At 39.8% G+C, this 21,676-nt stretch overlaps 2 protein-coding genes and 1 non-coding gene across 3 annotated transcripts; all 3 read left to right on the top strand.

The window, feature by feature from the left end:
* The first annotated feature begins 1,826 nt into the window (after window positions 1-1,826).
* Window positions 1,827-2,775, top strand: LOC122910208 (olfactory receptor 7A10-like). Its single transcript, XM_044254871.1, has one exon. It carries the CDS (start codon window positions 1,837-1,839, stop codon window positions 2,773-2,775), a length of 939 nt encoding a protein of 312 aa, XP_044110806.1. The 5' UTR covers window positions 1,827-1,836.
* A 2,582-nt stretch (window positions 2,776-5,357) lies between these two features.
* Window positions 5,358-5,498, top strand: LOC122910885. The gene has a single exon (XR_006385287.1). It is a non-coding gene; the product is annotated as a U4 spliceosomal RNA (small nuclear RNA).
* A 14,226-nt stretch (window positions 5,499-19,724) lies between these two features.
* LOC122910210 (olfactory receptor 7A10-like) lies at window positions 19,725-20,663 on the top strand. The gene has a single exon (XM_044254872.1). It carries the CDS (start codon window positions 19,725-19,727, stop codon window positions 20,661-20,663), a length of 939 nt encoding a protein of 312 aa, XP_044110807.1.
* Window positions 20,664-21,676: the final 1,013 nt, after the last annotated feature.

Raw genomic sequence — 21,676 nt, forward strand, 5'->3', positions numbered from 1 at the left:
TAAAAATAAAATACTGATGTATATAATGCAAAAAAGAAAAGAAAAGAAAAGAAACACTTATTAGTGATCTGACCAACAATCAGTAGATCAGTAGCAGGGTATGCAAAATGAACCAACATGAACCTGGCCTGGTAGGAAACAGTATGTTAAGAATCAGGTATTTTGACTAAAGAATTGAAATTTAATTCTGAAATTAGTGAGGCATAAGTGCATGTTTTAAATGTCAGGGGGTAGCTATGCACAGGTCTGCTCTATGGAAAATGGCACAGGTTAATGTGAAGAATAAACTATTGCTGTGTTCAGAGTGTGAGGGGGACATTGAGGGATAGAAGTAGCACCATGAGCATGAGATGGGAGGCAAGTGATGGGTCTCTGAGGGATGGACATCATAGATACAAAAATTCAGATGAATAATATTTTATTATATGTATATAACACATCCTCTTTATCCATTAATCAGTAGATGGACATCTGGACTACAGTTTGGTCATCACTGCCATTTGCAATTATATGGGTGGCACTAGAGCGTATTATGCTAAGTGAAATAAATCAGTCAGAGAAAAATAAATATATGATCTCCTCATTTGTGGAATTTAAGAAAGAAAGTCACTGAACAATGGGAAAGGACAAAAGAAAAAAAGGAGAGAAAAAAACAAGCCATAAAAGAGTCTTGATGGTGGAGGACAAACAGGGTTGATGAATGGAGGCAAGTGGGTGGGTGGGGGGGTGAGGGGATGTGCTAGATTAGTGATGGGTAGTAAGGAAGGATCTTGGTGGGATCAGCATTGAGTGTCTTATGTAAGTGATGAATCACTGAATTCTATTCCAGAAACCAATATTGCACTGTATGTTAACTGACAAAAATTTAAATAAATAAATTTAAAAAATAAGATGAATATTTTCATTCATTATTAAGTGTTTACTAGAAACTATGTTAGTCATCTTCTTTTAATCACATCTATGAGATAATTAATACTACAAACAATGACAGACATATTATAGCCATTATTTTATTGAATTCTCAAAAACTATGGATTTGGTATCACTCTTTTATTTTAGTTGAAAACCACCTCTTGAAACATCATTTGCTCTTTCGTTAATATTTTATTGCTCTCTCTGGCACACACATATCTTAGACACAATCTGGTGAAGGTCATACACGTATCACTACTTCGTAATGCTTTCACAATGCTTGCCACAAGATAATTGGTTAAAATATTTCTCAAGTAAACAAAAAAATCTCAGGAAATTTATAAAGCACAATATTGCTTTGGGTAAATGTTTTGATTCAGGACTAGGACTGCAATTATTTTCAGCATCATGAAAAATATGGAGTTTTTGAGATCCTTGATATTCTTAGGTAATTTTTCTAGATTTATAGGTAATGTGTAAGCATTAATGAACTAAGCATGTTGAAAAAGCCAATTTCACTGCACAAATAACAGACTTTCTTTTTTTCTTTTCCTTCTTTCTTTCTTGGATTTCTTTCTTTCTTCTCTCTCTCTCTCTCTTTCTTTCTTTCTTTCTTTCTTTCTTTCTTATTTATTCATTTAGTTTAGAGAGAGAGAGAGAGAGAGAGAGAGAGAGAGAGGACAAGCACGGGAGGGTAGAGGGGACATGAGAGAATTTGAGGCAGACTCCTGTCACTGCAGAGAGTCCAATTCGGGATTTGAACTCACCACCAGGAGATCATGACCTGAGCTGAAATCAAGAGTTGGTTGCTGAAATGACTGGGCCCCCCAGGAACCCCAGTCACAGCATTTCTTTTAATTCTGTTCTCACTGCTTGTGACTTTGTTATGCTCTTGTCTCTGTTCCAGCTGTTTTCAGCAGTTACATGAAACAAAGGAATCAAACTGCTGTTTCAGAATTTATCCTCCTGGGACTTTCAGAGGAGGGAGAACTGCAGCCACTGCTCCTGTGGCAGTTTCTGTCCATGTACCTGCTCACCTTCAGTGGGAACCTGCTCATCATCCTGGCCATTGTCACAGACTCCCGCCTCCACACACCCATGTACTTCTTCCTCTCCAACCTGTCCTTTGTAGACATCTGTTTCACCTCAACCACCGTCCCCAAGATGCTGCTGAACATCCAGACACAGGGCAAAGTGATCACCTATGCAGACTGCCTCAGCCAGATGTATTTTTTCATGCTTTTTGCGGGAGTAGATAACTTTCTTTTGACAGTGATGGCCTATGACCGGTTTGCGGCCATCTGTCACCCACTGCACTACATGGTTATCATGAACCCCAAGTTCTGTGCCAGCCTTCTTCTGGCATGCTGGGTGTTGAGTGTTCTGGACTCTCTATTACATGAGTTACTGGTTTTGCAATTGTCCTTTTGTATGCCGTTAGAAATCCCTCACTTTTTTTGTGAACTTAATCAGGTGATCCACCTTGCTTGTTCTGACACCTTCTTCAATAACCTGGCAATTTATCTTACAAGTGGACTTCTGGGTTTTATTCCACTCATTGGTATCCTTTACTCTTACTCTAGAATTGTAACCACTATTTTGAAAATTCCATCTTCTGGGGGCAAGTATAAAGCATTTTCCACGTGTGGGTCTCACCTTTTGGTTGTCTCTTTATTCTATGGTACAGGCTTTGGGGTGTATTTTAGTTCTGCAGCTTCTCAAAACTCGAGGACAACTGCCATAGCTTCAGTGATGTACACAGTGGTCACACCCATGCTGAATCCCTTCATCTATGGTCTGAGGAACAGAGACATAAAGCTGGCACTAAGAAAGTTCTTGAGCAAAAAGATTGTCTCTGCATAGAAGGATCCTGTGTTTCAAGATAAAGATGTGAGTAAAAGGTCTCAAGACCCTAGATGACCCAAATCATGATTTTTGTATCAGTTCATGAAAGATGATCTACAATTTATCTTTCTACACTATTCTGTAGTTTAATTTTTTCATACAGAGCAATCAACTATCTGTTTATTTTTTTCAGTTTGAAGTTAAAAAAAATTCCAGTTAGTTAACAGATAGTGTAATATTAGGTTCAGGAATAGAATTCAGTAATTTATCACTTACTGACAAGATCCAGTGCTCATCACAACAAATGCCCTCCTCAATCCCAATCACCCATTTAGCACATCCATTCCCCATATCCTCTCCAGCAGCCCTTAGTTGGTCTTCTGACTTTAAGAGTCTGATGAATACCCAACTTTTGTGGTCTATTTTCTTAAAAAAGTTTTCTTAAAATATCTATCTATCTATCTATCTATCTATCTATCATCTATCTATCTATCTATCTATCTATCATCTATTTATATTTCAGAGAGAGAGAGAGAGAAATAGTATGAGTGGGGGGGAGTAGAGGGAGAGGGAGAAAATCTCAACCAGACTCCAGGTTGAATGAGAAGCCATTTGCAGAGCTTGATCTCACCACCCACAGATGATGACCTAGGACAAAATCAAGAGTCAGTTGCCTATCAGACTGTGCCATCCAGATGCCCCGTATCTTTCCCAATTTTAAGTTACCAATTTTAAATTCCAATCACAGTCCTAATGGGCCATAGTAACCTGGCCAGCAACATCACCTTAGAGTCTTTGGGTTTGGTTTGGAGGAAAAAGTATTGCATTCATTGCTGTTTTACAATCTTCACTCAGGGGAAACTGGTTGCATCAATTGAAGATATGGGTCAGTGATTGATCTCAGGTCGGAGAGTGAAATAGAGATTATCACCTATCAGAGCAGTGATACGGTCACTCTTTTATTCATGATTTTTTTTTTAGTTGGATTATTATTTTTTTTTCTTTCAATTTATTTATTTTCAGAAAAACAGTATTCATTATTTTTTCACCACACCCAGTGCTCCATGCAAGCTGTGCCCTCTATAATACCCACCACCTGGTACCCCAACCTCCCACCCCCCCACCACTTCAAACCCCTCAGATTGTTTTTCAGAGTCCATAGTCTCTCATGGTTCATCTCCCCTTCCAATTTACCCAAAAGCACATACCCTCCCCAATGTCCATAACCCTACCCCCCTTCTCCCAACCCCCCTCCCCCCAGCAACCCACAGTTTGTTTCGTGAGATTAAGAGTCACTTATGGTTTGTCTCCCTCCCTATCCCATCTTGTTTCATTGATTCTTAAAGGGATTTTTGTTTTGTTTTGTTTTCCTGAGTTACATAAATTGGATGAGCCCTTAGTAAGCTGCCCATCGTTTTTGTTTTATGGAGACACCATGAATAATTTTCCATTTTGAGAAATCCCCATGGCTCTCACAGTTTAGATGAGAATGATGAATTCTTATATGAACTATGAATATCAAACCTCAGATGGTTGTGGGCTGTTGACATTTTCTGTTGACATCCCCCAGTTCAGGATGGGCTGACCACAGGACAAATCCATCTCAATTTAAGCATGTTCATGGCACCTATACTGCAGGGGAGAAGTTCTGTAGAGCTTGTAAAGGAGGCCATTACAGCCTCACCAAGTCATTTCTCAATGACCTTATTTTATGACCTCTGAACCCTTATTTTGGGTATACTTTGGGATTGAGGTGTTGAATCACATAACATAGGTTCATCACATCACAACACCCTTGTCTTCCTCTACCTCATATAAAACTATTTATGGCATTGACATTCTTAGAGTATGCCAATTTTTTCATCCCTTTTTTGTCATGGTAAAAAATATGTAAAATTTATTATTTTGAACATTTTGAAGCATTCAGTTATGTGGCATCAAAGATTTTCTCCCCATTGAGCAACCACAGTCCCTATCCATCTCCAGAACTTTCTCATCATCTCAAACTGAACCTTTTGTTCCCATGGAACACTAACTCTCCATTGCCCCTCTGACCAGCCCCTGGCTCCCACCATCTTACCTTCTCTCTCTAAAAGTGGGTCCTGTAGGTGCCTCATATAGATGGAACTGTATATTATTTGTCCTTTTGTGTTTGGCTGCTTTCACTTAGCATAGCGTTGGTGAGGTTCATCTATGTCATAGCCTGTGCCAGAATTCTATTCTTTTTAGAGAATAGAATGAATGACAAATGGTATTCCACTGTCTGTGGTCACTGTGCTTTATTCATCTGTGATTTTGTTGATGGAGATTGGGGTTGTGTCCACATTTTGGCTACTGTAAATAAAGCTTTATGACAAGTGGTGTCCAAATATCTGTTATAGTCACTGCTACAAATTCTTAGGGGGCATATAAGTAGGCATATACTCACTGGTGAAACTACTGGATCATATGATAATTCCGTGTTTCAGTTTTTGAGGAACTGGCACACAGTTTCCCACAGAAGCTGTGCCACTTTTAAAATTCTCATCAGCAAAACATCACCAGGCTCCAATTTCCCCATATCCTCACAAACTCTTATTTTCTGTTTTATCTTTGAAAATAGCTTTGCGCAGTGGCAGTATCGTAGCCAATGAGGTTTATCCGAGGCGCGATTATTGCTAATTGAAAATAGCCATCCTAGTGTGTGTGAAGTGGGGCTATATTATGGTTTTGGTTTGCATTTCCCTAAAGATATTTATGTTACCCATCTTTCATATACTAAGTATTGATTCCTATATCTGCTTTGGAGAAGTGTCTCTTTGTGAAGTGGTATTACATTACGGTTTTGGTTTACATTCCCCAATAATTAATGATGTTGCACATCATTTTTGTGTTAAATATCAGTTCCATATCTTCTTTGGAGAAATACCTATTTGAGTCCATTGCCTGTTTTTTTTTCACCATTAATTTTATATTTTAAATTATTTTAAGTTTTGATTCTGGTGTAGTTAACATATAGTGTAATGTTAGATTCAGTTGTACAATATAGTGATTCACTACCTCCATAGATCATCCAGTGTTGGTCAGGGGCAGTGCATTCCATAATCCCCATCACCTATTTCACCCATGACCCCTATTTCCTCTCAGGTAACCATCAGTTTGTTCTCTAAAGAGTCTGTTTCAAGTTTTTTTTTCTCTCTTTTTCCTATGCTCATTTGTTTTGTTTCTTAACTTCTTCATATGAGTGAAATCATGTGGTATTTGTCTTTCTATGACTGACTTATTTCACGTAGCTTTGCATTCGGTAGCTCTGTCCATGCATTACAAATAGGAAGATTTCATTCTTTTTTATGACTGAGTAATATTCTATTATAAGTATAATTATATAATATCTTCTTTAACCATTCATCTGTTCATAGATTCTTGGTTTGCTTCTATGGCTTAGCTACTGTAAATAAAGCTGCTGGAAAAATGTAATCCTTTGAATTTTGGGGGTAGTTACTCACCCAGAAGTGTGTTTACTGGATCATAAAATAGTTCTAATTTAACTTTTGAGGAGCCTCCATACTGTTTTCCATATTGGTTTCACCTGTTTGCATTCCCACCAACAGTGCAAGAGAGTTTCTTTTTCACCAAATCATTGCCAACAGTTATTCTTTCGTTTTTTAAAAATACTTTTTTTAGCGTCATTTCTGAATATCTTCTCCCATTCCATGGGAGGCCTCTTTGTTTTGTTGACTGTTTTCTTTGCTGTGCAGAAGGTTTTGATCTTGATGAAGTGCCAAAAGTTCATTTTTGCTTTTCTTTTTTTTTAATTTTTTTTAAATTTATTTTTTATTTTCAGCATAACAGTACTCATTATTTTTGCACCACACCCAGTGCTCCGTGCAATCCGTGCCCTCTATAATACACACCACCTGGTACCCCGACCTCCCACCCCCCGCCCCTTCAAAACCCTCAGATTGTTTTTCAGAGTCCATAGTCTCTCATGGTTCACCTCCATTTTTGCTTTTCTTTTGAGGGGGCGGAGGGTGTGAGGTTGGGTGAGCCTGGTGGTGGGTATTATGGAGGGCAGGTATAGCATGGAACACTGGGTGTGGTATATAAACAATGAATTCTGGTACACTGAAAGGAAATAAAAAATTAAGAAAAGCAGACAAGACACATAATTACATTATTTCATGTATATGAAGTCTCTAAAGTCACCACTTTTAGAAATAGAAATGAGAACAGTTGTTGCCTTAAACCAAGGGAAGGGGGAATGGGCATTGTTCAATGTGTACAGAATTTCAGCTTTGCAAGATGGAAAAGTTCTGGAGCTCTGTTGTTAATACTGCTGGGCTGTACAGTTAGAGATGGTTAAGATCTAAATTTTATGATATCTGTTTTACCATAATAAAAAACAATAAAATAAAGTAAAAAAATGAACTGTTTGGGTGTTTTGCTATTGAATTTTTGTACATGTTTTGGATATTAATTTGTCATCAAGTATGTGGTTTGCCAATTTTTTCTTTGTGGCTTGCCTTTTCACTCGGGAAATAGTGCCTTTCAATGCACACATAGTTTGAACTTATGGAAGTACTTTTTTCTCTGGTTGCCCGTGTCCTTGGTATTATATACTGGAAATCTTGGTCAAATCCAGTATCATAAAGATGTACTTTTGTGTTTCCTTCTATGTACTTACAGTGTTATTTCTTGTGGTTAGATCTGTGATCCATTTGGAGTCATGTTTGTAGATCATGGGCAGAAAGGTCACCTTCAAGATTTTGCAGATGGAAATCTTGGTTTCCCATCACTATTTCTTGGAATGGCTGTCCAGTTACCATCGAACTGTCCTGGCAATATAAAAAATCATTCAATCATATACATGAGAGTTTATATATATGGGCTTTCTCCTGGCCCAGTGATTTCTGTTTCTGTTTGTGTTGTTGTTATTAAAACAGATTGGTTTAAAAGTAAAATGTGGTAACTCTGAAAATCAGGTTTCCCCCTCTCCCCGGGATTATTTTTTATGAAAGTATAATAACATATATTGTTATATTAGCTTCAGGTGTATAACACAATGATCCAACAATTGTGTATACTTTTCAGTGTTCATGAAGATAGGTGTAGTTTTAATCCTCTTTATTTATCTCATCCATCTCCTCACCCACCTCCCCTTTGGCAATCACCATTTTCTTTTCTGTATTTAAGAGTCTGTGTTTTCTTGTCTCTTTTTTCCTGGTTTGTTCATACATTTCGTTTCTTCAATTCCACATATGATTGGCATCAAATGGTATTGGTCTTTTTCAGACTGACTTATTTCACTCAGTACTATACCTTTAGCTCCATCTATGTGGAAAACTTGCATACTATTTTATGTTGTTGCTGTTGTTGTTTTTGGCCTTGTAAAAGTGTCCATTCTTTCTCTATTTTATCAGTCTATACTTTTTCAGTTTTCTTTGAGTATTATAGTAGCAAGAGTGTATGCATAACATTGTCACAGGATGACTTTTCCACAGGGTGAGCTTGATCCTGGACATGCCATCACGAAATCTGCACTGACACTCAACTATTTTCATAAAAAACATCAGCCTGTAGCCAAAATACAAGAAGCATCTCTGCTATCTGAATGCTGTCTCACTGCCCAGGGGCAGGTTTCAATTATCATCCTTAGCCCCTTATTACTGGTCAGCAAGTATGAAGTACAGAAAATACCTTGAATGTACCTTAACAGTCTAACTGTCACATTGACTGCCCTGATACCCCTTCTTGGAGTGCTCTTACCCCTTTCCCTGACATCAAGACACAGGACAATTATAAGCTTGTTTGGGAAGCCTTCATTCATTGCCCCTGGAAGAGTTGATTATGTTGGTGTTCTCTTCATCAGGTGTCAGGGCCATTTCAGGTTAGTACATTCATTTGTTGTTCAGTCTCTTGCCCTGTTTGAACTGTGAGCCATATCTTACACTTTTCTTAATCCCCAGGATGTACCTTAGTACCTACTGTATCCACCCCTGCTGTGCAAGTGTTTGCAAGATGCCCAAAGAGGCTAATGGTCGAGCCATGTTAAACAGACACTGTGTACAATGAAGGAGAAAGAGGTGCAGAACAGGAAAAGCATTGTGGGGGCTGGGGTATCTATGATCATGAGCCAACAGAAGAGGGTCCAGATGAGAGAAAGAAGAGATTTAGGGAACATGGAATCTCTCTTCCAAATAAAGAGTTGCATATTCATTATGGGGTACTCTGGCTTAGTGAGACCCTCTACAGGGAGAGGACTTCCTTGTGAGATCAAAGAGTTTAATGGGATAAGAGATGATCATGGAATGCCCAGGCGGTGTCCTAATACCAACACTGGGACTAGTTTGCATTCTGTGTTTCTGACCAAGTCTTTCAATGGGAAGTGAGACAAAAGACTATTTCATTAATGAGACTCCTGGGAATTCAGCCTCTATAGCCACAGAAATTGAAAATGTCTCTGCTGCACCCACTGCCTTCATCTTTTCTAATATCAGGTGATACAAACACATAACTGTGCCTTCCAAAGCCTTCATGAATAGGACCGTGTCTCTTCCTTTCCTGGGGGCATAACTTCCAACCTCATCAATCATCCATGGGAGAATATGGTTCTGTGATCTCATACTGTTCTGTGATAACATCTGGGTGAGTCACAAGTTCTGGGGACATGTGGTATGGTGGGAAGGACCCCTTTTGTTGGTGATTATTGTTGGGGTATTGACAGGGACAATAAGTTTTTTTTTTGTTTTTGTTTTTTGTTTCCAATTTATTTATTTTCAGAAAAACATTATTCATTATTTTTTCACCACACCCAGTGCTCCATGCAAGCCGTGCCCTCTATAATACCCACCACCTGGTACCCCAACCTCCCACCCCCCTGCCACTTCAAACCCCTCAGATTGTTTTTCAGAGTCCATAGTCTCTCATGGTTCACCTCCCCTTCCAATTTACCCAAATTCCCTTCTCCTCTCTAATGCCCCTTGTCCTCCATGCTATTTGTTATGCCCCACAAATAAGTGAAACCATATGATAATTGACTCTCTCTGCTTGACTTATTTCACTCAGCATAATCTCTTCCAGGGACAATAAGTTAAGGAGAGTTAATAAAGCTAAGGCCTTCCTGTTCAGGCTTTGATTCTGAAGAGAAACCCTGGCTACACTAAGCCACCTCTCTCTGATCTGTCTTCTCTGGAGTAATGTTTAATCATAGAGACTCCATTCCTCAACAGTCTTTCCTCTGCTTCATTGCTTGTTCTTTCATTTTTGAGAGTGACTGTTTATCATTATTCAGCCATTTGTTATTGTAGTCTTTCAACAAACATTTTTTTCAGTATTTAACATATGGTAAACACTACCATTTATTGTGGAAACAAATAAGATGTTGTTTTTTCTCTCAAGGTACTCACTGCGTAAACGAAGTGAGAGATGTAAAAATAAGTAAATGTGGTATTGTGAGGTTGCATTGAAATCTGTGAAAGTATCCAAAAAGTTGACTTTTTCTTTGAATATTTTTTTCCCATAAGTTAACTTTTTTATGGGACTTAGTGAAGGCTTCACAGACAAGATTATAATGGAACTGACCATTGAAGGAGGTGTTTGGGTCCCTCCAGGGGCACATTGGGTATGATCCATCCAGGAAGAAACAGCAGAGGAGGAAATTTAGAGATTAGTTGAACTAGAAGTTGTGCTGCTATGATTAGAAACACTTCTTACTGATCTGACCAACAATCAGTAGCAGGATATGCAAAATGGGTGAATAGGCAACTGGCCTAGTAGGAAATCATATGTTAAGAAAAAATCAAGTGTTTTGGCTACAGGGTTGAAATATAATTCTGAAAGTAGTGAAGCATAAGTGCAGGTTTTAAAGGTCAGGAGATATCCATGCATAGATCTGCTCTGTGGAAAATTGACATAGGTTAATGTAAAGATCAAACTGTTACTGTGTTCAGAGTGTGAGAGGGACATTGAGGGTAGAAGTAGCACCATGAGCCTGAGATGGGAGACATGATGGGTCTCTGAGGGGGTAGACATCATGGATACAAAAAAATCATCTGATTTTCATTCATTATTATGTTTTTTCCAGAAAGTGTACCAGACATCTTCTCTTTATCATTTTTATGTATTAGTTAATAGTACAAACAGTTCTAGACTTATCATATCATAGTCATCATTTTATTGAGCTTTCAAAAAGTATGAATTTGTTATCAGTCTTATTTTATGGGTGGAAGTGTCCCTGACAACAGTGATACTGCTTACAGAAAACATGTAATAGAGCCCAAGGTGTTGTCAGTGTTCCGTGTTTCCAAAGGTTTTGCATTTCATTAATAATTTTTTTTCTTCATTAATAATTTAAAGTTTTATTCAACTTTAGTTTTTGAACAGTTGTACATTTACACACAAAACAAATTGCTGTGATAGTTCAGAGAGTTCTCACAAGCTCCCTTCCCAGTTTCTGGTCTTATCATTACATTGTATCTGTTATACATGTTATGTGTAATCCTCTTATCTGCTGAGCTTCCACACACGTGAATTTTCTGAGGTCTCCTTTGTTCTTGAAGTAATTGATAGTTTTGAGGAGTACTAGGTGGGTGTCCTATAAAATTATCTTTCATGGACTTGCCTCCTTCTTCTTTTCTTTCTGAGTAGGCTAGGACTATGGATGTGGGATAAGAAGACCAGAGAGGTAAACTGCCATATTCATCTCATGATATCAAGGGTACACACTATCAACATGACTGACCCCCATTGGTGTTGCTGCTGATTCGCTGGGTGCATGGGGTTTTCCAGATTTCTCTACTGTGGTTACTTCCCCAACCCTTTTTTTTCCCATACTGTACTCTTGTAGGGACTTTTCTAAGTGTAGTCTCATTCCTAAGTAGTGGGAATTATCCTCCACCTCCTTGAAAATAAAACGGATTGCATAGAGCACTGGGTGTGGTGCAAAAACAATGAATATTGTTATGCTGAAAATAAATTAAAAAAAAGAAAAAAAAGAAAATGGAATATGTATGCACATCATTGGTATTCTTCTGCCCTCTAGTGTGCCTCTTCTCCATTTTTTCCCACTTATTTACACTGGTGTGCACTCCTTGATATTGATAATATAGTCTGTGTTTTAATCCAGTACTATTTCATTTTGTTGCTCAATTTGTTCCAGCTTTGGCAATAGAGAACTCCTTCAGTCAGCTAATATCTCTCTTTAGCATGTCTCTATTCTTGGCTTTTTAGGGTAATATTTCATTACTGTCTTACAGTAAAAGAAACTTCAGCTTCAGGTTCGGCTTCCTGTATTTTACCCCCCCGAGCACTAGAATCAGTGATTCCTGAAAGGACTCATTTTATTGATCTGTTTTATTTTATTGGATCATGGGATCAGCACCAGGATCTGGGTGCCAGGTGTGCTTGCTGCTGCCAGGGTCTCTATACACCCACATCTGATGTGGTGAGGAAACATATGAGTGTATACTCTGTGTATATGTGCACACACACACACACACACACAGATAGAGATAGAGATAGAGATGATAGAGATAGAGATAGAGATAGGGATAGATATATACAACTCTCTGTAACTTTGTTAAGCTGAAGCAAGTTCATACTGATGGCTCCAGCTCTCATTTATTGCCACATGGATCATCCTAACCTCTCCACTTTGCTTACATGTAAACTCCAACACCAAACGGCCCACGATTTACTCTCCATTTCTTTATATGTTCAGTTTCAGTTCACATGTGTAGAGTATCAGCATCGTTAACAGTTCTTTCTGGGATACACCTCTATTAACTATAGTAGAATCGTTCTGTACACTTTCATCTCCAGTTTCACTGGCACCACTCAGTCTCCAGATCACATATTTCTGCATTTTTGCCCACATGCTTCATTGAGATTTTCTTCATGCAATTGTAATATAGTTAGATTGTTTTTTATTTTGTCACATGGAACATTCCATCCTGGGATTTTCTCACTCCTCTGTGTTTGCTGTGTATGATTTGTATTTTTTTTAATTAATTTATTTTTTTTTAGCATAACAGTATTCATTGTTTTTTTTCTTTTTTTATTTTCTTTATACAATCTTTTTATAAAATTTATTTATTTTCAGAAAAAACATTATTCATTATTTTTTCACCACACCCAGTGCTCCATGCAAGCCGTGCCCTCTATAATACCCACCACCTGGTACCCCCAACCTCCCACCCCCCCCCACCACTTCAAACCCCTCAGATTGTTTTTCAGAGTCCATAGTCTCTCATGGTTCACCTCCCCTTCCAATTTATCCAAATTCCCTACTCCTCTCTAACGCCCCTTGTCCTCCATGCTATTTGTTATGCTCCACAAATAAGTGAAACCATATGATAATTGTATTCATTGTTTTTGCACCACACAGAGTGCTATATGCAATATGTACCCACCACCTGGTTCTCCAACCTCCCCGTCCCTTCAAAATGCTCTGGTTGTTTTTCAGAGTCCATAGCCTCTCATGGTTCACCTCCCCTTCCAATTTCCCTCAACTCCCTTCTCCTCTCCATCTCCCCTTGTCCTCCATGCTATTTGTTATGCTCCACAAATAAGTGAAACCATATGGTAATTGACTCCCTCTGCTTGACTGATTTCACTCAGCATAATCTCTTCCAGTCCGTCCATGTTGCTACAGAGGTTGGGTATTCGTCCTTTCTGATGGAGGCATAATACTCCATAGTGTATATGGACCACATCTTCCTTATCCATTCATCCGTTGAAGGACATCTTGGTTCTTTCCACAGTTTGGCGACCGTGGCCATTGCTGCTATAAATATTGGGGTACAGATGGCCCTTCTTTTCACGACATCTGTATCTTTGGGGTAAATACCCAGGAGTGCAATTGCAGGGTCATAGGGAAGATCTATTTGTAATTTCTTTTTTTTTTTCAATTTTTTTCAATTCATTCATTTTCAGAAAAACAGTATTCATTATTTTTTCACCACACCCAGTGCCCCATGCAAGCCGTGCCCTCTATAATACCCACCACCTGGTACCCCAACCTCCCACACCCCCGACACTTCAAACCCCTCAGATTGTTTTTCAGAGTCCATAGTCTCTCGTGATTCACCTCCCCTTCCAATTTACCCCAACTCCCTTCTCCTCTCTAACACCCCTTGTCCTCCATGCTATTTGTTATGCTCCACAAATAAGTGAAACCATATGATAATTGACTCTCTCTGCTTGACTTATTTCACTCAGCATAATCTCTTCCAGTCCCATCCATGTCGCTACAAAAGTTGGGTATTCATCCTTTCTGGTGGAGGCATAATAGGTCTTTTATCAATTTTTTTTTCTTTTTTTTCCAATTTATTTATTTTCAGAAAAACAGTATTCATTATTTTTTCACCACACCCAGTGCTCCATGCAAGCCGTGCCCTCTATAATACCCACCACCTGGTACCCCAACCTCCCACCCCCCCGCCATTTCAAACCCCTCAGACTGTTTTTCAGAGTCCATAGTCTTTTATCAATTTTGAGTTGATCTTTGTGTACGGTGTAAGAGAATGGTCAAGTTTCTTCCTTCTACATATAGCTGCCCAGTTTTCGCAGCACCATTTATTGAAGAGACTGTCTTTTTCCACTGTATATTTTTTCCTGTTTTGTCAAAGATTAATTGACTATAGAGTTGAGGGTCCATATCTGGGCCCTCTACTCTGTTCCACTGGTCTATGTGTCTGTTTTTATGCCAGTACCATGCTGTCTTGGTGATCACAGCTTTGTAGTAAAGCTTGAAATCAGGTAACATGATGCCCCCGGTTTTATTTTTGTTTTTCAACATTTCCTTAGTGATTCGTGGTCTCTTCTGATTCCATACAAATTTTTGGATTATTTGCTCCAGCTTTTTGAAGAATACCGGTGGAATTTTGATTGGAATGGCATTAAAAGTATAGATTGCCAGGTGGTGGGTATTATAGAGGGCACGGATTGCATGGAGCACTGGATGTGGTGAAAAAATAATGAATACTGTTTTTCTGAAAATAAATAAATTGGAAAAAAAAGTATTGATTGCTCTAGGCAGTATAGACATTTTAAGAATGTTTATTCTTCCGATCCAAGAGCATGGAATGGTCTTCCATCTTTTTGTGTCTTCTTTGATTTCTTTCATGAGTGTTCTGTAGTTCCTCAAATATAGATCCTTTACCTCTTTGGTTAGGTTTATTCCCAGGTATCTTCTGGTTCTTGGTGCTATAGTAAGTGGAATTGATTCTCTAATTTCCCTTTCTGTATTTTCATTGTTAGTGTATAAGAAAGCCACTGATTTCTGCACATTGACTTTGTATCCTGCCACGTTGCTGAATTGTTGTTTGAGTTCTAGTAGTTTGGGGGTCGAGTCTTTTGGGTTTTCCATATAAAGAATCATGTCATCTGCGAATAGAGAGAGTTTGACTTTTTCATTGCCAATTTGGATACCTTTTATTTTTCTTTGTTGTCTGATTGCTGTTGCTAGGACTTCTAATACTATGTTGAACAAGAGTGGTGAGAGTGGGCATCCTTGTCATGTTCCTGATTTCAACGGGAAGGCTCCAAGCTTTGTCCCATTGAGGATGATATTTGCTGTGGGTCTTTCATAGATAGATTTGATGAGGTTCAGGAATGTTCCCTCTATCCCTATACTTTGAAGCGTTTTAATCAGGAATGGATGCTGGATTTTGTATATTTTTTTTAAATTTTCTTATTTTTAAAATTTCTTTTCAATGTACCAGCATTCATTGTTTATGCACCACCCCCAGTGCTTCATGCAATACATACCCACCAGGCTAGCCCTTTCTCCCACGTCCCGCCCCGTCAAGACCCTCAGATTGTTTTTTAGAGTCCATAGTCTCTCATGGTTCATCTCCCCCTCAATTTCCCCCAACTCCCTTCTCCTCTCCATTTCCCCATATCCTCCATGTTATTCCTTATGCTCCACAAATAAGTGAAACCATATGATAATTGACTATATCTGCTTTTCTTATTTCACTCAGCATGTCTCTTCCAGTCCCATCCATGTTGCTACAAATGTTGGGTATTCATCCTTTCTGATGGAGGCGTAATATGCCATAGTGTATATGGACCACATATTCCTTACTTATTCGTGGTTGAAGGGTATCTTGGTTCTTCGCACAGTTTGGCGTCCATGGCCATTGCTGCTATGAACATTGGGGTACAGATGGCCTTTCTTTTCAGTATATCTGTATCTTTGGGGTAAATACCCAGTAGTGCAATTGCATGTCATAGGGAAGCTCCATTTTTAATTTCTGAAGGAATCTCCACACTGTTCTCCAAAGTGGCTGCACCAACTTGCATTCCCACCAACAGTGGAAGAGGGTTCCCCTTTCTCCACATCCCCTCCAATATCGCGTTCACTCTGCCCGCAGAGAGACACGACAGGTAGTTAAGGAGAGCTCTTTTATTCTTGCATGCTAGCTTCTTACACTCCGGAGGATGCTTCTTCCCTGCTGGCCGCGTGGGGCTTGCCCTGGGGTGCTCTCCAAGGACAGGGAGCCAGCGGCGAGCAGGAGGCGCGGCGGGGCGGCGGCCCGGGTCCCCTCGGCTCTGGCACGGTGGCGCTGGCGGCGGTGGCGGTGGCGGCTCCTCGCGCTTTCCTTTCTCCAGGCTGCTGTAGCCGCTGCTCATGCTGCTGGACCCGTCGCGCGTGGGCCGCCTATCCCCAAGGTGCAGGCGGCCAGGCAGGGGGTGCCGCGCACGCCTGCCCCGCTAGGTTCCCAGCACGTGGCCCCCAGCCGGAGCCCCCGCTGTCCTGCTGCAGCTGCAGCCCCCGCTCACCCTCTCCGGTCCTCCCGGCCCCTCCCAGTTATATGTTCATGGTCAGCCAATCACAGCAGGGTACATGAGTTAGGCGCATGGACACTGCACTAAAGCATACAGGGCATGCAGAGATCACGCAGAGAGCATGCAGGCGCCCGGTCCAATGAGGATTGCTTCCTCATTCGGATGAAGCTTGTTTATTCTAAAGCCTGACCGCACTGGCTCATTGCCAGCCGCCATCCCGTCCCGCCTGCCTTGTGGGGTCCCGGACACCCCGACACTCCAACACATGTTGTTTCCTGTCTTGTTAATCTTGGCCATTCTTACTGGTGTAAGGTAATATTTCAATGTGGTTTTGATTTGAATCAAAATGGCTAGTGATGATGAACTTTTTTTATGTGTCTTCATTGGAGAAGTGTCTATTCATGTATTCTCTCCATTTTTTTGACACGATTATTTGTCTGTTTTTTTGTTTTGTTTTGTTCTCTATTTTTGTTTTTGTTTTTTTTTCCATGAAGGAGGTGCTGCTCCATTTATTTTAGGTCTTTTTTTTTCCAATTTGTTTATTTTCAGAAAAAAAGTATTCATTATTTTTTCACCACACCCAGTGCTCCATGCAAGCCGTACCCTCTATAATACCCACCACCTGGTACCCCAACCTCCCACCCCCCCCCCCGCCACTTCAAACCCCTCAGATTGTTTTTCAGAGTCCATAGTCTCTCATGGTTCACCTCCCCTTCCAATTTACCCAAATTTCCTTCTCCTCACGATTATCTGTTTTGTGTGTGTTGAGTTTGATTTGTATTTGTAACATTGTTGAACCATGTATTAGTATAATGGTTTTTCTTGTTTTTAATTATGTTTTATTTTATAAAATACAATCACCTTCTTTAGGAACAGAAATCTTATTTTTTCTTCCTTTGTAATTTTCATGCCTTCCCTTTCCTTCCTTTCCCTTTTCTTTCCTTTCTTTTCCTTCCCTTTCCTTTCTCTTTTCTCACCTTCCTTCCTTCCTCCCTCCCTCCTTTTCTCTGTCATCTTCTCCTTTTCCTCTTTCTTTCTTTCTTTCAACTTTCTTTCTTCCTTCTTCACTGGTTCATTGCTTTGCGTGTAATTTGGAAAGCTGTGTGTAAAGAAGTTATAAAAGCAGGCATTCTTGCCTTGTTCTTATCTTAGGGTTGTTTCAGACTCTCACTATTAAGAATAACATTGAAGGTGGGTTTTCATATGTGACCTATATCACATTGAGGAAGTTTCCTCTTGTTCTTAATTTTTCCAATGTTGCTATTATGAAATAATGCAGAATTTTGTCATTTTTTTCTACATCAGTTGAGATAATCCTGCCTTTTATCCTTCATTCTGTTACTGTGGTGTATTACAGGGAGGGGTTTTCATAAGTTAAACCATCCTTGCCTTCCAGGAATGCATCCCACTTGGTCATGATGCATAATCCTTTTATACAGCATGAAGAAAAGGCTGCTGTATTCAGTTGTAATATTTAGTCAAAGATTCCCATGGAATGTTGATCTGTACTCCTCTTTTCTTGCAATGTCTTTGGCTTCAGTGTAAGTGCAGTACTGTCCTCTTGGAATAAAGTAGGAAGTGTTTGCCCTTTGAAATGTTTGGGAAGAGTTTGAGAAGGATTGGTGTTCATCCTTCTAATTCTGTGTGGATCTCGTGATCTTTAAGGATGACTACTCCATTGAAATGTTGAAATTATAAAATGCAATCCTCCTAGGAGAAAGAAGCTCTGTGGCTCATGGTATAGCCTTTCCTCTGCTTTCTAATACAGTTGTACTTCAGCTACAAGGGGTACACAGTACTACAATACCTGAAAACACTGTATTTCTCCTTCTCTGCACTCTGTGCTTGCGTGCTTGCATGTGTGTGTGTGTGTGTGTCTGTGTGTCTCTGTGTGTGTCTGTGTGTAGAGGCTAGAGAATTTAACATTAGAGTACACACTGGTTAAACATTTAGAGCAAGCTGAAGCTCTCTTAGGTAATAAAAAATGCAGAGTATAGACCAACTATAGACTGAGGATAGAGAGAGAAAGAGAAAGAATTATAGAGAAATGAAGTTTTTTCCATTTGTAAATATATTGCCATTCGTATATATTACAGAAAATATATAATGTACATGTACATATATGTATATACACACATATATACACACACACATACATATATATGTACACACACACACACACACACACACATAGAATGACAATGTCCATTGCCTTAGAATGTTTCCAAAGATGTAGGAGACTTTGACATTCTCTCTCTTCTCCTACATCCAGCACCTGTTCTTTTTGTGTTACCTACTCTGCTCACAGCTTTCTCTTTGATGTTGCCCTACGGTTTCAGTGAGCTCTTGTCTAAGGCTGTTTGCACAGGCTCTTTCTCTGCCTTATGTGTTTTTCTCAAAATTATGTGCATGGTTCAAGACTCCACTATCCTTAGCTTTCCTGCTCAAAGTTCCCTTATCAGAGAAGAGACAATGGAAAGGTAGTGTTGTACTACCCTGTCTTGCATTATTTTACTTATTAGTGAAAACCACCACTTGCAATGTCATTTGCTCACTCATTAATATTTTATTGCTCCCTCTGATGCACACATGCAAGACTCAATCTTGTTAAGGTCAAACACACATCACTAATTTATAATGCTCTCAACAGTGCTTGCCACAAGGTAATTGGTTAAAATATTTGTTAAGTGAACAAAAAACATCTCAGGAAATTTATAGAGGACAGCTGTGCTTTGGGTAAATGCTTCAATTCAGGACTGCTAATTTTTTCAGTAACATGGAAAACATGGGCTTTTGAGGTCCTTGAAATTTTTAGCTAATTATTCTAGATGGATAGGTAATGTATGAGAATTAATGAGTGAAGCAACTTAAAAACAAAAATTTCACAAATCTCAGCATTTCTCTCTCTCTCTCTCTCTCAGCCATCCTGAGAGATAGATGAGAGAGAGAGAACACAAATGGGCAGAGGAGGATAAGGGGAGGAGGAGCATCTGACATAGCCTCTGCTCCCAGCAGAGTCCAGTGTGGGGCTTGAATTCACCAGCAGGAGATCATGACCCAAGCTGAAATCAGGAGTTGGTTGCTCAAAGGACTGAGCCCCCCAGGAACACCAGTCACAGCATTTCTTTTAATTCTGTGCTCACTGTTTGTGACTTTGTTATGCTCTTGTCTCTGTTCCAGCTGTTTTCAGCAGTTACATGGAACAAAGGAATCAAACTGCTGTTTCAGAATTTATCCTCCTGGGACTTTCAGAGGAGGGAGAACTGCAGTCACTGCTCCTGTGGCAGTTCCTGTCCATGTACCTGCTCACCTTCAGTGGGAACCTGCTCATCATCCTGGCCATTGTCATAGACTCCCACCTCCACACGCCCATGTACTTCTTCCTCTCCAACCTGTCCTTTGTAGACATCTGTTTCACCTCCACCACCATCCCCAAGATGCTGCTGAACCTCCAGACACAGAGCAAAGTGATCACCTATGCAGGCTGCCTCAGCCAGATATACTTTTTCATGGTTTTTGTGGGAGTAGACAACTTTCTTTTGACAGTGATGGCCTATGACCGGTTTGCGGCCATCTGTCACCCACTGCACTACATGGTTATCATGAACCCCAAGTTCTGTGCCAGCCTTCTTCTGGCATGCTGGGTGTTGAGTGTTCTGGACTCTCTATTACATGACTTACTGGTTTTGCAATTGTCTTTTTGTATGCCGTTAGAAATCCCTCACTTTTTTTGTGAACTTAATCAAGTGATCCACCTTGCTTGTTCTGACACCTTCTTCAATAACCTGGCAATTTATGTTACAAGTGGAATTCGGGGTTTTATTCCTCTAATTGGTATCCTTTACTCTTACTCTAGAATTGTAACCTCTATTTTGAAAATTCCGTCTTCTGGGGGCAAGTATAAAGCATTTTCCACATGTGGGTCTCACCTCTTGGTTGTCTCTTTATTCTTTGGTACAGGCTTTGGGGTATATTTTAGTTCTGAAGCTTCTCAAAACTCGAGGACAACTGCCATAGCTTCAGTGATGTACACAGTGGTCACACCCATGCTGAACCCCTTCATCTATGGTCTGAGGAACAGTGACATAAAACTGGCACTAAGAAAGCTCTTGATCAGAAAGGCAGTCTCTGCATAGAAGGATCTTTTGTTTCAAGATAAAGAAGTGAGTAACAGGGCTCAAGACCCTACATGACTCAGATCATGATTTTTGTATCAGTTCATGAAAGAGGATCTACAGTTTAACTTTCTACACCATTCAGTCTTTAATTTTTTCATACATAACAATCAACTATCTGTTTATTTTTTTTCCGCCTTATTTTTTTTCCAATTTATTTATTTTCAGAAAAACAGTAATCATTGTTTTTCCACCACTCCCAGTGCTCCATGCAAGCCGTGCCCTCTATAATACCCACCACCTGGTACTCCAACCTCCCACCCCCCCGCCACTTCAAACCCCTCAGACTGTTTTTCAGAGTCCATAGTCTCTCATGGTTCACCTCCCCTTCCAATTTACCCAAATCCCCTACTCCTCTCTAACACCCCTTGTCCTCCATGCTATTGGTTATGCTCCACAAATAAGTGAAACCATATGATAATTGACTCTCTCTGCTTGACTGATTTCACTCAGCATAATCTCTTCCAGTCCCGTCCATGTTGCTACAAAGGTTGGGTATTCATCCTTTCTGATGGAGGCATAATACTCCATAGTGTATATGGACCACATCTTCCTTATCCATTCATCAGTTGAAGGGCATCTTGGTTCTTTCCATAGTTTGGCGACTGTGGCCATTGCTGCTATAAACATTGGGGTACAGATGGCCCTTCTTTTCACGACATCTGTATCTTTGGGGTAAATACCCAGGAGTGCAATTGCAGGGTCATAGGGAAGCTCTATTTTTAATTTCTTGAGGAATCTCCACACTGTTCTCCAAAGAGGCTGCACCAACTTGCATTCCCATCAACAGTGGAAGGTGGTTCCCCTTTCTCCACATCCTCTCCAACACATGTTGTTTCCTGTTTTGTTAATTTTGGCCATTCTAACTGGTGTAAGGTGATATCTCAATGTGGTTTTTTTTTTTTTTTTCCCAATTTATTTATTTTCAGAAAAACAGTATTCATTATTTTTTCACCACACCCAGTGCTCCATGC

This window comes from Neovison vison, chromosome 6 (assembly GCF_020171115.1).
Source record: "Neovison vison isolate M4711 chromosome 6, ASM_NN_V1, whole genome shotgun sequence".
In the NCBI taxonomy this organism is placed as follows: Eukaryota; Metazoa; Chordata; class Mammalia; order Carnivora; family Mustelidae; genus Neogale; species Neogale vison.

Bases quoted from the DNA above. Each gene is read 5' to 3' on its own strand.
- LOC122910208 (XM_044254871.1), top strand. From the start codon at position 1,837: ATGAAACAAAGGAATCAAACTGCTGTTTCAGAATTTATCCTCCTGGGA.
- LOC122910210 (XM_044254872.1), top strand. From the start codon at position 19,725: ATGGAACAAAGGAATCAAACTGCTGTTTCAGAATTTATCCTCCTGGGA.